Source organism: Brassica oleracea, chromosome C9, assembly GCF_000695525.1.
Source record: "Brassica oleracea var. oleracea cultivar TO1000 chromosome C9, BOL, whole genome shotgun sequence".
In the NCBI taxonomy this organism is placed as follows: Eukaryota; Viridiplantae; Streptophyta; class Magnoliopsida; order Brassicales; family Brassicaceae; genus Brassica; species Brassica oleracea.
The window spans coordinates 47,604,144-47,621,643 of NC_027756.1; the positions used below are offsets into that span (position 1 = coordinate 47,604,144).

General features: G+C 34.9%; 2 protein-coding genes, 2 non-coding genes and 1 pseudogene across 4 annotated transcripts in view; all 5 read left to right on the forward strand.

Moving 5' to 3' along the window:
- LOC106316445 overlaps positions 1-1,845 on the forward strand; it is a 4,103-nt gene extending 2,258 nt beyond the window's left edge. The window contains exon 2 of the mRNA XM_013754337.1: positions 1,429-1,845. Within this exon, the coding sequence (XP_013609791.1) occupies positions 1,429-1,708 (280 nt within the window). The 3' untranslated portion in view covers positions 1,709-1,845. The remainder of the gene's footprint in view (positions 1-1,428) is intronic.
- A 111-nt stretch (positions 1,846-1,956) lies between these two features.
- TRNAE-UUC lies at positions 1,957-2,028 on the forward strand. Its single transcript has one exon. It is a non-coding gene; the product is annotated as a tRNA-Glu (tRNA).
- A 1,518-nt stretch (positions 2,029-3,546) lies between these two features.
- LOC106315217 lies at positions 3,547-8,176 on the forward strand (annotated as a pseudogene).
- A 2,060-nt stretch (positions 8,177-10,236) lies between these two features.
- Positions 10,237-16,363, forward strand: LOC106315218 (photosystem II CP43 reaction center protein-like). Its single transcript, XM_013752966.1, has 4 exons — positions 10,237-10,306; positions 10,482-10,576; positions 10,655-10,764; positions 15,652-16,363. Exons 1-4 carry the CDS (start codon positions 10,237-10,239, stop codon positions 16,199-16,201), a joined length of 825 nt encoding a protein of 274 aa, XP_013608420.1. The 3' UTR covers positions 16,202-16,363.
- Positions 16,364-17,459: 1,096 nt separating this feature from the next.
- The window catches only part of TRNAG-GCC, a 71-nt gene continuing 30 nt past the window's right edge, over positions 17,460-17,500 (forward strand). The window contains exon 1 of the tRNA in view: positions 17,460-17,500. This exon is cut by the window's right edge and continues 30 nt beyond it. This is a non-coding gene — a tRNA (tRNA-Gly).

Below are 17,500 nucleotides of genomic sequence, written 5' to 3' on the forward strand. Positions count from 1 at the left end.
TATATCTTTATATTCTTATAAATTTTAAATTTATTGTTTCCTCTTCTGCAAGCAAATCAATTACCGAAGTAATAGATCAATTGGTTGGAATCAAATCTATTCTTATAATTAGTGTAATTATGGTTACAGTTTCTATATTTAATAGGTACATTAAAGATAAGCCATTGAAGATATTCTGTTTTGATTAATAGAAGATGTTGGATTTTGAGTTTGTATTTATTGATTTGTTTTTTTATAAAGTTTAGAAAATCAGTGGGATGATTGGTTGGTTGATACATCCTATAAAGAAAACGAAAATTATAGGTGGTTTGACTATTGTACATCGATCGATGCATGATGTAAGTTGACTATATAAAACTTGAGCATGATCATTTCAAACTAAAGTATAGGTAGGTTATATGCATTTGTTATATTGTAGTTAATATATTTTAAATATTACATAAGTCAAGTGATTCACGTTTTCGTAAAAATAAAATTCAAGTTCATTATTGGGCCGTACTCGTCCGTAATAAGCTACGTTAAATATGATGTATTTTTAGGTTCATTTAATGACATTAAGTTTAAATTTCATTAAGGAAAACTCATTAATTTAACTGGAAAAGACAAACATTAAAATAAGTAATTTAATTTAATTCTCAGTGGCATGGAAGTGTAAATAAGTTAGAAAACTTAACGATATTTTTTAATGGGTACTTCTCTTTTAATAATATAGATCAGTAGGTTTTTGGTGTAGACTTATGTTTATGTTCTTACTAATAACCTATTCTTGAGGTTTCATCCTATGGGTCGGCTCAAAATGTTAGTAGGTTTTGGATTATTGTATATATAGAAGTTAAAAATCTTCAGAGGAATGCAACGTAATGAGAGCTAGGAACGATATCGTTCAGATCATGGATATATGGCTAATCATTATGAAAACATTACGTCGAATCATTATTTATTAGTAGAATTAAAATCTATATAAATGACGAATTGCATGGGGGTAAGGTTTTCAATAGCCATTTATTTTCCATACCAAACTTTTTTTTCAACAAAAGGCTATTATACTACTCCTAAGAAAATTTCAAATACAAAAGCTAACTTGGTGGAACTGAATCAACATAAACCATACCAAACTTTTCTATATATATATATATATTTATATTTATATATATACAATTTTAAAGTATATAAAAATCAAATAGTTGAGAAATTGAAGAATAGTATAGGGTATATTTGGTAAGCGATAGTACCAAATAGATGTATCGGTGGGGTGATCTAATCGTTTTTCTTGTTACATATATGCACGTACGTGGTTGTATATTATAGTCAATGTCTCACCTAACGAACAACGGAACTCACATTCAAACTTTCATCTAAAATCCAAAAGATATGTATACATGGAAGACGCCCACATTACCACTAAAATCAATTTTTGTCTCCTCTTAGTGTATTGCTTAACAGGAATGCTCGCACATCAGCGTATGATAAGAACGTAGAGGAAGAATTGCAACCGAGTAAAGTGCCTGATGAATTGATAAAGTCCGAGTCTGACAAATATTGGTCTCCGCATCCTCAAACCGGTGTCTTTGGACCTTCCTCATCCTCCACCACCGACACGGCTGACGAGAAGCTTTCTCGCGGTAGTCAAGAGGACTCAGGAATGGAGGAGAAAGCTTGGTTCCGTCCAACAAGTCTGGAGGATTTGAACAAGACTCACCACTCCTAGCAAACAAACTCTTTCCTTTATGTTATGTGTGTTTCCGGAGTGTTGTAATAAAATTTGACGTCGAATTATTATGTTGCAATAGCAGACTAAACTTTCGGTGTTATGATGTTATATGAATGTGATTTGTTGTTGTAACGTTTGTTGGACAAATTGGCCCTCTTTAGAGAATGATGTTAATCAACCACAAGCGAGTAGCTAATTGAAGTTATAAAGGAGTGAATACTACCCTAACAATTGAGTATACAAAATCCGATGTCGTCCAGCGGTTAGGATATCTGGCTTTCACCCAGGAGACCCGGGTTCGATTCCCGGCATCGGAGCTTTTTTATAAAATATCAGAAAACGAAGACTGTGCAATTTACGCTTTTAGATGGGCTTTACAGTTCATGGCCCATAACTAAATGCTAAGTAACTGTATTTTTCCGGTATCCTTTTTGGGAATATTACTTGCATTTTATGGCAGATACAATATTAGTATCGGAGATGATGAATTGATTGTAGGCGTTTAACATCCTTTGATAATTTCGTAGATCCGTCTGGTTTTTGAATCTTTATATGCGTTTGGTGTTTTCAAGTTATTTCGAAGGTGTGGTTGAATGGTTTCGTATCGGATCCGAATCCGCTGTCGACGGTGAGCCATTGAGCCATCGTGGCGCTGTTTCTGGTACCGGAGGAAGAAGGGAGGTGTGCGCCTTCGCGTGGATCGAGCGGCGCCTCTCATGTTAGGGTTTTGAGGGTGTTGAACTTTCGGCCTATTTGTTTAGTTTTATTTCTGCCTTTTGTTTTTGGATCTCCTTATGTTGTAGTGTTTGGGTTTTGTCTCTCTTGGATTTTAACCCTATAATAAATCTCAGTTGGCAAAAAAAAATATTAATAACGAAGCAGGAGTTTACAATAATAAGAAAACTAGATCTCGATCCGCGCAACCGCACAGGTTTTTGTTTTCATTTATTTTTATATAAATATTTTGTTTTCAATTTTAAATTGGTATATATTATAATATATATGTGTCTATAAATTTTTAAAACATAATAAATTTACGGAATATTTTTTCATTGAATAGATTGTTTCAAACTTTCACATGTATTTGTATCTTCTTCTATATATATATTTTCGGATTATTATTTCACTATTAAAATCGTAACTATATATACAAAGATTAGTAAAATATTTTTTTATTAGCATATTCAAAGATATTGTAACATTTCACAAATTTAGAAAGTTTCTAAAAAAATAAAATTTTTGCTTCATAGATTTATATTATCGAGTAAATAATTAAACATTTAGTTTTTGTTTAATTTTTTTAAATAAACTATATAGTTTAAAATTTGTTTTCATTGGTTTAAGGTAGTAAAGATTAATCATTGTTAGATAATATGATTTTTGTTATTTAAAAAAAAATCTTTATAATTTTAAAAGTTAACATCGACAAATATTTAAATATTTAACATATGAAGGTATAGTATTACAACATTAAATTATATCTATTTAATTTATACTATCTATAAATCCAATGGATCATCTATTGTTTAAATCTAATTATTGATAGCCCAATAAAAAATTTTGGTATGCCCAAAATTTAAATAATAAGATTAGAGATTAAATGTAACATGACTTTTTAGAAATAGATCTATTTTTAAAAAAATCACACATGAATCAAGGTTGCGATTTCTGTTTTAATATATAAGATATATAAGATAATAACCCCGAGAAAAATCAAATTTCAAAAACTTCCGCTCCATGATTCATTGACACCTTTTGGGAAAAGAAAAGAGGTATAAATACCCCTTCTCAGATTCTGTAGGCAACAATAAAAACATCTTGTTTTTTCTCTCAACGATCACTCACTCACTCAAGAAAACTTGCTCAAAAGTCCTTTCGCGGAGAAGATGGATTTCCATAGCCTTACGAGAAGAGATCTTCAATCTCTCTGCAAGATGAACAAAATCCCAGCCAACAAGACCAATCTCGCCATGGCCGACGCTCACACTGCTCTCGAGATCGTAAGTTTTCTTCTCTCTATTTGATCCATACTTGTAGCTGCTTTAATTTCAAGCCAGTAGTGTGATTAGATGAATTGGAGTTGATTGAGATCGTGCTTTGATCGTTTTAGCAAGTCGAAATCGAACAACAAGAGCGAGAGATTCTTCTAGATAATTATGGATCTCAAAATTCTTAGATCACTGATTTACTCTGATTCTGATTGAGATCTGCTGTTGTCGAGATCACTATTCTGTGAGGTTAAGTTTTGAATTGTAGATCTCAAATTCTTAGATCACTGATTAGCTCTGATTTTGATTGAGATTGTAGGTTATTCATCGTTTACCTCCACGTCTGTGTTGTTAGATCACTATTCTGATTTGTTATTAAGCCATCTTCGTCATTGTTTGTGGTTTCGTTGAACGCACATAGATTCTGTTCTCTTATTCAATATGCATTTGCAGGAGTTTCACCACTAATGCTTTGTTTATGTGATTCTTTTTTTTTGTTTTATAATTATACAGGTTGAAGGTCTTGAAGAATACTTGAATCGGTCAGACTCCAATGTTCTTCAGTCGCCAACCAGTGTAGCAAAGCTGCCTCCAAATACGGCAGCTAGAACAACTCGAAGGAATACATCAGTAAAAGCTGAACCTCAGCCATCATCATCACAGTTGGTGAACCGTTCTTGTCGTTTGGTGAGCAAGAAGTCTCTTGATGGAGAAATGGACCAAGAAAATGTTGCTCAAGAAGCTAAGACCAACAATGTCAAGTTTGAAGCCAATGTGGCTAAAACTCCTGCTGCACGGAGCACAAGGAAAGCTCCAAGAGCTACTTCTTATATCAGTAAAGTTTTGGAGAGTAAGAAGGGTGAATTGGTTCAGTCGGCGTACAGCACAAGGAGATCAACTAGGCTGTTAGAAAAATGTATGGCTGACCTGAGTTTGAAGACTACATAAACTTTGGATAAACCTGAGAATATTGAAAAAACAGAACAAAAAGTATCTGCACATGAGAAGAATCCAGCTGGTTAGTTAGATACAATGCCTTTTCTCTCTTGCAATGCTTCTGATCAGGTGAATTGGTTGGTATATAATGCGTTTTGTGGTTAAATGCAGGCTCACCGGAGACAACTGAGAATAGTGAGGTTGTCCCATGTAGAGATTTAAGTGCTTCCACGGAGAAAAAATGGGTGATGTTGAAGAATGACAGCGACCATTTAACTGGAGATCTTGAGATATTTGTTGATCTTCGTGATATTTCTGTTTTGGATACAAACATTGAGACCAACAAGGGGGATGAAGTTATGAGTGATGAAAAAGGTAATGCAAGCATTCATATGCCAACAATCTTGTCTGCTATTATTTTGCATTTCTAAACCGTGGATTTCTTTCGCAGAAACTGAAAAGAGTTTAGTCCAAGTAAACAAACAAGAAGGAACATTGGAGGCTGATAAAGCTATTTCTGAGGAAGGTTCTATAGAAGGATCAAGGAAGATCATAAACATTATTGTTAATATTGTATATTTATTATATAAGATACTCATATATATTTGTATCTATCTAGTTTAGGAAACATCTCTAATATAAATATATAAGTAACTCTAACCATTATTCTCATGAGAGTCAATACAATATTATTCACATCTTCTACTCTCATCACATTCTCTACATGGTATCAGAGCTACAATGATCTAACGATCTGCTCTTTATTTTTTGATTTCAAGCCATTGAGCTTCTATTATATTTTCTGTTAAGCTATATGCTTCCACCATTCATGTTCATGTGAACCTCTGAATCTAAGCCATTGAGCTTTTGGTTATTCAAGTCTACCATGGACCTCTGGACCCAAGCCTAGTGTTTCTTTATATTCATGCCTCATTTTTATCTTTATAATTCTTAAGCCATCGTGGCTTCACTTCCAAAATCAAAGCTTAATGCTTCTTGTTTTGTTTTTCTTAAAGCCATGGAGCTTCTTATTATTCATGTCTTCGAAGACCTCTGAATCTATTTCTTAAAAAAAAAAAACGTTTTCTTTGTTCTATATTTTTTTAGGTATTTAAAAACAAAACGTAAAAAAAAAATGGTTTTGTTACCAAGCCAAAGTGCTTCCTATCATCATTCAAGCTCATCAAACGTGCCTCTGAATCTATAAGCCTTCGACCTTCTATTTTCTGTTTCCAAGCCAAGGTGCTTCATCTCCAACAAGCAACACTCCCTCATGTAAGTTTTTGCGCTACACATAGTCAACGAGAACACAACCACCAAAGGAGGCACATCATTATCATCTCTGTCCATTCACCTCCTCACAACCAACACCACCGTCTTCTCCTGCTGATCCAAATACTATAATGGCATGATTACTGAGTCAATCTCAAGCAGCTACTTCCGCTACAACTCCATCACCACCTTGAGATTGAGGGGGCGTACAGAAAGATCAAGGAAGATCATAAACATTATTGTTAATATTGTATATTTATTATATAAGATACTCATATATATTTGTATCTATCTAGTTTAGGAAACATCTCTAATATAAATATATAAGTAACTCTAACCATTATTCTCATGAGAGTCAATACAATATTATTCACATCTTCTACTCTCATCACATTCTCTACAGGTTCAAAGCAGAATGACAATGATCAGGAGATTGGAGATACTGAGATTTATATTGATCTTGGTGATATTCTTGTCTCGGAACATGCCAACACTGAGACAAATAATGACAATGAAGGTATGCAACAAATTAGGAGCACTAATCAATTTTCTTGTCTATATTTCTAAATTCTAAACCAAAATGTCTTTCTATCGCAGAGTCCAAGAACGTTCAAGCTTTCGACAGTTTAGTACAAGTCGAGCATCAAGAGACAGAAGATGCAATCCAGGATAACATTTTTGAGACTGAGAAAACCAACACTTTCGATGAAGCAATGATGAACCGAACTGCTGGTGTTTCAGAAGCTGAACCGGAGGAAGACAATTCTGGTGTTGACTTAGACGGCACTATTTCTGAAGCTGATTCAAACCAAACTGATAACCGAGCGACAGAACATGCAACTCAGGTGAATGATTCCGAAACTGAGAAAATCAACACTCTTGACGAAGACAAAATGGTGGACCAAACTGAGGGTGATTCAGAAACTGAGCCGGAAGAAGGAACTGAGATTTATGTTGATCTTGGTGATAATTCTGTCCTGGAAAATGCCAACTCTGAGATAATCAATGACAATAAAGGTATGCAACAAATTATGTGAACCAACCAATTTTCTTTTTTACATTTCTAAATCAAAATGTCTTTCTTTCGCAGAGTACAAGAACGCTCAAGCTTTGGACAGTTTTGTACAAGTCGAGCATCTAAGGACAGAAGAGTCAATCAAGGAGTACGATTCATGAAGAAGACGCGATGGTGGACCAAAGTGAAGGTGATTCAGAAGCTGAATCGGAGGAAGATAGTTCAGGTGTTGACTCAAATGACACTATCTCTGAAGCTGATTCAAACCAAGCTGATAACCAAGAGACAGAACCAACAATTCAGGAGAATGATCCTGAGACTGAGAAAATCAACACTTTTGATGAAGAAACAGTGGTGGACCAGACCGATGGTGACTCAAAAGCTGAGCCGGAGGAAGATAGTTCAGGTGTTGATTCAGACGGCACTATCTCTGAAGCTGATTCAAACCAAGCCGACAACCAAGAGACAGAACATAAAATTCAGGAGAATGATCATGAGCTTGAGAAAATCAACACTTTTGATGAAGAAGCAGTGGTGGACCAAACTGATGGTGACTCAGAAGCTGAATCGGAGGATGATAGTTCTGGTGTTGATTCAGACGGCACTATCTATGAAGCTGATTCAAACCAAGCCGACAACCAAGAGACAGAACATGCAATTCAGGAGAATGATCATGAGACTGAGAAAATCAACACTTTTGTTATAGAAGCAGTGGTGGACCAAACTGATGGTGATGTGGAAGGAGATAATTCTGGTGTTGACGCGGATGTCACTATCTCTGAAGCTGATTCAAACCAAGCCGTACATGGATCTGATATTGCTGACGCCGAGATGATTCTTTCTGAATAAGAAGGTTTTGTAACTGCTCCAACGTCTCCTCCTCTTCCGCTTGAAGAGGCTATAGTGAACACGGCTCCATTATATTAATGTGTAGCAGAATCAATCTCAGCTCAGTTTCCAAGACCAGACAAATCAGCAGCATCAAAGAAATCGGCTATGAAGATGGACAATGTCAGTAATACGAACAAGGAGAACAACTTGGAAATGATGATGATGAATATTGTTAACGATAGTGATAATGGAGAGAGCAAAGGTGTGACAACGAAGAAGAAAAAGGTGAAGATCGATGAAGAAACTTTGAAAGATTTTAGCAAGAGGCAACTTCTGAAGATGGTGAAGGAATTTTCTATAAAGAGCAGTAACAACTGAGCTGCGTTGCAGATACTGCCTGGTAATAATCAGATTGCAGAGTAGTGTGGTGATTCAAAAACGTGTTGCTTTTTTTCATTGTTGTCTGAGTCAGAAAATTTGAAAATTATGTATTTTCTTTGATGATACTTTTGGTTTGAATAAAATCTCAAATTAAGAAACAAAAATTAGGAAAGATCTTCAATAGGTTTCAGTTTGAGAAATTGCTTACTATCGTCTATATATATGGGCTCCAGATTTAGATACAATTGATGTAAAATTAATATTAAGTAAATGTATTTTCCTATTTATCACGAAGCAATTTCTTGAGAGAAGCAACTATTTTGCACAATATTTTTTTGAAAAAGTCTTGTGATTTTCACGTAAAAGAAAATAGATTATACCTTTTCAAAACTTATGTTAAATTACTTTTACTATTCTATATCATTGTTGATATTGTTTATTGTAAAGAATCAGATTCTATATTTTACTTTGAACGGGGTCCTCTAAATTTCAGGTACAGTTCAGGTGGTTATGTTTTTGCTACTTAACTTATATTTAATCAGTAAAATTCTAAGATTCACGTGTAACTTGTTATATATATTATATATATATGTAACTTGTTATATATATATATATATATATATATATATAACATTGTTTTTGGTGCAAATATATATATATATATAACATGCATAGATATGTTCTTATTACTCTCAAGCACTAACTCGCACCAAAAACACCTCAACTTTTCAATAATTACTTCACCAATCTATCTTGGCATTTGGTTTCAGTATATTCAATCTTGAAGATTCCTGATTGATTCTCATCTTACTTCACACAAGTTTCATAAGTCTTGTATTTGTTGTTTGTATTTTTCTCCTTTCTGTTTTGACAAGTTGGTTAGACCTCTCTTTGTAATGACCTCATTCGAAAAGGATTATATGAAATCAAGGTTAAAAAATCACTAAGTAAATGGACAATATCTATTATTATAAAATAGTGTTTGCTTCATTCTAAAGAAGCCACGTCAGATTCCAGCTAGATAAGTCGTCTCCTGACGTTGCGACACCTGTTCAGATTTAAAACTCACCGTTTCATTAACTCGCCGTCTCATTAACACGATGTGTTTGTAATTACTGGGCTATGTTTGTTTTTTATGTGGGCTTAAGATGTTACTCAAGCAAGACATCCGGATAACGAGAAACTCGAATCTTCTTCATCCGTGTCCTATCAAAATTTAGGGTTCTTCGTGCTCTTCGATCCTGATAACGACGATCTTCTGATACGTTCTCCCACATCAACAATGGTGTTTCGAGAACTTGAGATGCTCAAATCGACGTGAAGAATCTCTCAATAGGATTTCAATCGTGTTGTTTAATATTCTTTATTTTATGGATTGTTAGAACCTGTGATATTGATTTTCTCATAGTATTGTGTTGTTAAAGTTTTGTGCAGTTTCTCTGAATATTTAAGTAGTTACTGGAGATTGATGCATTTTTGGTCCGGCATGAGACCCACTTAACGAAATTACAGAATCATCGAGGCAGTCATGGAATCTGCTGCACAAGGTATTATATCCAATATTGTAATCGAGGCAGTCATCAGTCTGGAGATTGATGCATTTCTCTGAATACCTTTTTGTACTCAAGCTTTCTTATATCCAAAATTTTTTACGGTTTGGTATATTATATTTACCGTTCGGTGTTAGTTTCCAACATATTAAGACTTGAGGGGTGGATGGATAAGAAGGTTTTTAATCCTTGATGTTGTGGGAGGAAGGCTCCATCAGGAGGAGAGATTGTTGAGAAAGGCCGTAGAGAGGATGATGAAATAACAGAGAATTACCAGCACATTGACCTGCTAGGAAACATGGTTAGAATGCTGAAGGTAGAAACAAACTTGCAGGTTTAGTGTATGTTTCTTATGTGTTATTACCAAGCTTATACTCACATATTAGAGTTGATGTTTTCAAGCGTAGAAGAAAAAAAGAAAGGAAAACTTCAAAGGTTAAAGGTAAAACCCCATCTTTTCATGTTTCCAACCACTTACGTTTGATAATAATTAGATTCAAAGGTTTCTTTGTTTGGATATATTTGAATTAATGGCAAGAAGAGTAGAAGACCATGCCAAGTGGACCACCAAGATACTTCATACACGATATTGTTGATGAGGAGGTTGATGTGTTTGCCATCGGTGAGGGTGTATTGCTTCTAGAGGTCGGAACCAGTCCTAGAGATGTTGATACATCAAGCTGACAGAGCATCGTTAATAATAATGTATCCGAAATTCTATTTAGAAACATTGAAAGTTTTAGGATGAGATCATTGTTTCCTTACACATGAAAAACTTTTTCTGGGTCCTCGGCTAGGAAATGAGTTTGATCAAACAGAGATGAAACGAGTGATGACAACAGCTTCAATGTGCACTCCTCATATAGCCACAATGCGACCTGACATGAACCGGGTATTCTATATAAACCAAACCTTTAGCCAAACCCAATATTTTGTGCATTTGTTCTAAATTGAGTTTCTTGGGTAGCAGGTGCAGATGTTGCGTGGAGAAGACCGTCCAGCTGAACTGCAGCATAAGACATGTCAACGAGCACCGGTGATTGTGAACGCGTGCTATCTTCTGGAACTTATCCGCCACAGGCAACTCCTAATGGAGTGCGTAGAAAAAATCAATTAAAACTTAATGTCTAATAACCAATGTGCTTATGCCCGCCTTAGTTTCCTTAACTGCGTTTTGCTTATTATTATTCTCCATTGGTTGCTTCTTTTATGTCTTTAGCCAATCGGTGTATATCACCAAGATGTGTTTCTAACTTGTTTTACTGATCTTTGTTTAGTTTCAACCCCGAAGATGTCGTCAATAATTTAAAAAGTCAATTTTAGATTTACCGAAGCGTAAAAGTCATGTAAACGAAGAAAGTCAAGGTAAAATGAAGCATTAAATGGACCTTCTTATCAATAAGCTCTGCCTCTTTATGGTCCTGTTAAATTTTTTTCGTTCTTTTTTTTTCGTTCTTTTTTTTTTTCTTTGTGTTCGTTCTTCTTAGGCAAATATAATATTAATTTTGCTCTGTACATGGTTTAAGTATAAAACATTGTTGCAATTATGAATTCTGAAGACACTATCTTACGAGTAAATTAGTAAAACTTTTGTGGCTGGTAGTGTGTCCCACTGAAACAAATTATCATATACTATAAACCCAAAAAAAAAATCTTAAGATATGGTCATTGCTTTTGATTACGCTCAGTAATGTTTTTGGATTATAATGTTAAACCAACAATATATTGTAAATTCCCCTAAACCAAATGAATAATTTAAAATTATTTTATAATTATCCAGCTACTTATATTTTTATAATAGATTATAATATATTTTTTATATCAACTTAATAGATTATAATATGGGCAATTCTTTCAAATAGTCTTTTTTAAGTTTTGTCACAAAAATAGACCTCGAGAAAGAAAATGACCAAAATAGTCTCTTTTTATTTTGAATTTTTTTTTTTTAAATTTGAAACTCTAACCCCAAAACCTCACCCCTTAACTCTAAACTCTAAACTTTAATAAAACTTATTTTGGTCATTTTTTTCATTGAATGTTATTTTTGTAACAAAAACTTAAAAAAACTATCCTAGAGAATTTTTCTTATAATATTTATATGGTAATAAATATATTAAATATATAATTAAAATTAAAATTAAAACAAAAAAACCGGGCTACGCCCGGGCCAACCCTAGTCTATATATATAAAGTTGGATTTTTCCCTTCTAATGACATGTGGAAGGGGTGGTTTGTTGACATGTGTCCTCATGTTTTATTTTTAAATCCTTCTTCATTTAAATTATTGCAATTTCCTCCATCAATTTCTAATTATGTACTATCTAATCTTTCTCATATTTATTAGTACCTAAAATTCAAGAAATAAATAAAAGAATATAAATATATTTTAAATATTTAATTTATTCACAATTCAAAATAGCATAAACTTTCACCATTTTATTATTTACTAATTTTTATTATTTCATTTACAAATTATATATTTATTTCACTATTAATATCATAAGATAATCAAACTAAGAATAAGAAACTAGAGCATCAACGTAAATAACCAAGAAAGCGGGACAAAGAAAGAATAATAATCAAAAGACCAAAACCACCAAGAAGCAGGAAGATATATGACTAAAGCACTGGAATCACAACCAGTAGCTAAAAGGTAAGAAACACCTCACAAACTAAATAAGAACATACAAGACGGCCATGCAAGTGCAAAACCACAAAGCTCTGGATAGAAGGGACCATAGCTCCAAGAGACTAACTCCGCACACCTATACCAAGAGAAATATAGAAAGAAAAGAAACAACTTGAGAGAGGGAGAATGAAAGACAACCACTGAGAAATCAGAGACTAAACTTGAGACCAGAAATAACCTTCCAAGCCCACATAGCATACACGAACGAAAATATTATCCAAACCTGAAGCGGCAAATATGGTGAAAGGGAGAGCCACTAGATATGCGATGAAAGCTGCAAAGAGATGCGAGAATAGAGAGGGAAAGGGAGACCAAACGAAATTAGCAAACTATGGAGCCGTCCTTGAGATATAAAAGAGAGCATATAAATCAGAACACCAAAAAATAGATCTTGAAAACCAAGACGAACAGAGACACTATTGACGGTAAGCCAACAACGATGAATACAACATCAAAGACGACTAAACTCTGGCCCAACCAAAGAGACGCAGTTTCAAACATCATCTGAAATCTAAGGAAGAAGAGGACCTGTCAATATTAACTGGAACAGCCTACAATGCCGTGAGAATCAACCGAACAACTGAAAACTCATAAAACTGATCTACAACAAATACCATATAATCTCACATGTGAAGAAGGCAAGGAAGAATAAGAGAAAGAGGTGAATCTTTTTCCGGTAATGGTGAGAACTATCGCACACCAGAAAGGTAACGAAATACATAGACGGTGACAGATCAATGTCAAAAAATGGGGAGAGGGCAAAAAACAGTTATAATTTTCAAAAAAAAAAAAATACAATTTTGACGCTGAAACCGTTAATATTATAATCAACAAATGCGTACATACAAAGTTATTGAAATTCAATATTCTTTTATGTTAGAAGCTCACTTCACTACTAACAAGTACTATACACACAAAACAAATTATTCAAAAAAACAAACACAAAATATATTAATATATCACCTATTACTACAAAACACACTAAAAATACCAAGTAATGCTCTTAACAAATAAAAACGACAACAAAATTACATTATCCAAAAAATCATGCTCTTACCAATAATAAAACAATATTCCGCGCGAAGCGCGTACATCCCGCTAGTATAATCATAAACTAAAGGTTACTTAAAAAATTAGAAATTCTTCTGCTGGTTCACCATCTTGTTGTGCTTTCTTTGCTTGTTCACGTCCTATATATATCTGCTTCCAATTTAAATACATTTTTGCCTTTGTTGTTTCATGTTTGCTCGTCCCGTGCCGATGCTACCGAAACCAACATTTTCATTTACCATTTATTATGTAACAAAACTAAAATTAATCAATTTTCCCCAAAAAAGGAGCAAACATTAATTAATCAACCTTTTCTTAACGATATAAACATCCAAAGATAAACAAATAGTAGACTCAGATACAACGATTTATAACTCAATTAAATCAGATTCCACAACATCAGTAAATTCAGTTTACTACTTGGTTTGCATTCGTTGCTGGTTGACAACCGATTTTTAAACTGAATCATTTCTCAAAGAACATGCGGCTAAAAATCAAAGTAACATATCTAGAAAAGTTTCGAAGCAAAAAGATATGTTGAACATATTATCTTTGATTATTGAATGGAGAAAACAAATGGATACATTTTCTTAAAAGATATGATATCATATCTTAAAACTCACAAGATATGTTGAACATATTATCTTTGATTATTATTTTTTTTTTGAAAAAAGGCTTCATATATATATATATATATATATTTATATGTGTTACATCCAGGCCCATCAGGCAGTTTATAGGACGGAAAGGACAGAGCCCAATTCAGAAGAGAAGAGGAGGAGTCACAGCGGAGAAGTGTAAACAGAGATCGATCGGATGAGGAGGAGTGATCCGATGATAGATGGCGGTGGTTCCAGTGAGGAGATGGCTGTTGGAGAGGTTGAGCTAGGTGCTGACCCATAATTGGAATATCGCTGAAGCTAGTCTTGGATTCGAGACCCTGAAGCTGGAGATTTTGTTTTTGATCAGGGTCGTCGCGGAGATGATGATGGATTTCGACGAGCTGTAGCTTTGTCTGTGCAAGCGATTGTTCCTCTCAGTCCAAGTGTAGTAGATCGCTACTTGCCATGCTAAGAGACCTAGTATTCGGTCAGGTTTCGGGCACGATCGCTGTTGCATGTACTGAAGGAGTTGGGGCCATGTGCTGATCGGTCTACATCGAGCTTTCCGTGCTAGTGTCTCCCAGATCACCGATGAGAAATCGTAGTCGAAGAAGAGGTGATCTCTTGTCTCATCCACCAAGGTTGCAAAGGATGCATGTAGGTGTAGTCTGGAGGCCCCAAGATAGGATTCTATCTTTAGTTGGGCACCTGTTCAGGACAACTAACCAAGTGAGGAAACTATGCTTACGGATTCCTCTCGGGTTCCAGACCACCTTATTCCAAGGGACCAAAGGTTGGTGTTGCTTTATGAGTCGGTATATCGCACCAGTGGAGAAAACCGGAGTAGCTGAGCCGTTTGGACACCATTCATATCTGTCCTCATCAGTGTTGAGAGTGATGGTAGTTAAGAGGGCATGAATTTCTACCTGCACATCAGATCTTGGTGGCCGTATCAGCCAGACACCATTCCGATGAATGTCATAAAGAGTTGAAGTGGGTATGATGCCTAGTGCCGAGTACGAAGGTAGTCTCAGGAGCTCCCTGATGTTGCCAAAACTACTCCAGTTGTCGGTCCAGAACCTTGTCGAACGACCGTCACCTATCTTAATCTTTATCCAGGGGTAAGCTATATCTCTCAGTCTCAATAGTTTTTTTATTGCAAAGGAATGACTCTGCTTCTCCTTTATAGTCCAGAAATTGCTTTTGCAGGCGCTTAGGATCGTATTAGTGAACCAAGCGACCCAGATGGAGCCTGATCTGAAGAACAATATCCACAACAGCTTGAGAGTGCAGGCTTTATTCCAATAGTTGAGGTCTCTGATCCCGAGTCCTCCCTCCTCTTTCGATAGAGTGACTATTTCCCAAGATACTCGAGCAGCATGATGCCCCTCCGTAGTTCCTCTCCACAGGTATGCTCCACACAACGAGTTTATAATTTTGATACATTTTTTTGGGATCGTGAAGGTGGAACACCAGAAATTTGAAATCCCTGCAATAACTATGTTGATGAGAAGTATAATCGATCGAACACTACTTGAAAAAGGCTCTTCCACTCAGAAATGAAATGTTTCAAATGCTCCTGGAAATTCTTGCTCGCATTGGACCATTTGTATCTATATGCATTAGGATCCCGATTTATGGTTACCCTAGTGAGTTTTACGGACCTACAGGGCCAGAAGCTTCTCAAGCTCAAGCATTTACTTTTCTAGTTAGAGACCAACGTCTTGGAGCTAACGTGGGGTCTGCTCAAGGACCTACAGGTTTAGGTAAATACTTAATGCGTTCCCCGACTGGAGAAGTTATTTTTGGAGGAGAAACAATGCGTTTTTGGGATCTGCGTGCTCCCTGGTTAGAACCTTTAAGGGGTCCTAATGGTTTGGACTTAAGTAGGTTGAAAAAAGACATACAACCTTGGCAAGAACGACGTTCTGCAGAATATATGACTCATGCTCCTTTAGGTTCCTTAAATTCTGTAGGGGGCGTAGCTTCTGAGATCAATGCAGTCAATTACGTCTCTCCGAGAAGTTGGTTATCTACCTCTCATTTTGTTCTAGGATTCTTCCTATTCGTGGGTCATTTATGGCACGCGGGAAGAGCTCGGGCAGCGGCAGCAGGATTTGAAAAAGGAATTGATCGTGATTTTGAACCTGTTCTTTCTATGACTCCTCTTAACTAAAGTAGTAGTTAAAATAGGAAAGTAAAAATCGGGTCATATTAAAAAGTCTTCTTTCTTTCTTTCAATTCAATCTCGTTTTTTCTGGCTCGGCTGGATAGTATAGCCGAGCCATTCTCCTTTTTTATGATGCTAAGAAGTAAAAAAAGCCAATAAAGAAAAAAATCTATTCATCCAACAAAAGGAGAGAGAGGGATTCGAACCCTCGATAGTTATTTTTTATGAACTATACCGGTTTTCAAGACCGGAGCCATCAACCACTCGGCCATCTCTCCAAAAGATAATTTCTATTTTATCTTTTTTTTCGCCAAATAGAACATAGCTCGATGAGTTAATACGATCACTATGTAGAAAAAGATATAGGGTGTGACTTTCTTTATAAGTCTATCAATTGGTCTATATAAATGAGATACATGATCCAGTCTACCCATTTGTGAAGTAAAAAAGAACCTTTAACTTCATGTCCGAATAGAATAAAAGTGGTAAAAAGAAGTTGGAAATAAGGCATCTCGAATAAACGGATTCATGATAAAATCCCTTTATTTATTAAAATTTTTTAGTGGGTAAGAGGATTAAATGGTGTATATTGTTAATAGCTTGGAGGATTAAAAACATGACTATTGCTTTTCAATTGGCTGTTTTTGCATTAATTATTACTTCATCAATCTTACTGATTAGTGTACCCGTTGTATTTGCGTCTCCTGATGGGTGGTCGAGTAACAAAAATGTTGTATTTTCTGGTACATCTTTATGGATTGGATTAGTCTTCTTGGTGGGTATCCTTAATTCTCTTATCTCTTGAATTCATTCGTTGCAGATCAAAAAATGAGATGACCCCTCCCATTCCACGAATTACACATTCAAATTCAATATAAGTCCATAAAATGCAAATAAAGAAAACAAAAAAATTAGAGGGGGGGTCGAACTTCTGTAACTTGAGTGAAATATGAATCAAATATTAATAAATAGCAATTTACTAAATATAACTATGAAATAGTAATAACTAATTAAATAAAAAAAAACGAATCAAAAATTGATATCTGATATCAATATAGAATATAATATTTTATGGAAATAGAGAATAATATATTATTGAATATGGAATTCTATTTAGTCTTCTTGGTGGGTATCCTTAATAGAATTGTTAATTGAACTTTTTTGGTAGTAGAGTTTTATCAAATGACCCCAAACCAAAGAGTGTATCTCGTATAGCTTTGAACAAATATTATCCATAAATTTCTTATCAAGAAGGCAAAAAAATGCGGATATAGTCGAATGGTAAAATTTCTCTTTGCCAAGGAG

Bases quoted from the DNA above. Each gene is read 5' to 3' on its own strand.
- LOC106315218 (XM_013752966.1), top strand. From the start codon at position 10,237: ATGCCAAGTGGACCACCAAGATACTTCATACACGATATTGTTGATGAG. The intron at 10,577-10,654 runs GTATTCTATATA...CTTGGGTAGCAG, and splicing joins TGCGACCTGACATGAACCGG to GTGCAGATGTTGCGTGGAGA. The intron at 10,765-15,651 runs GCAACTCCTAAT...TATATGCATTAG, and splicing joins CTGGAACTTATCCGCCACAG to GATCCCGATTTATGGTTACC.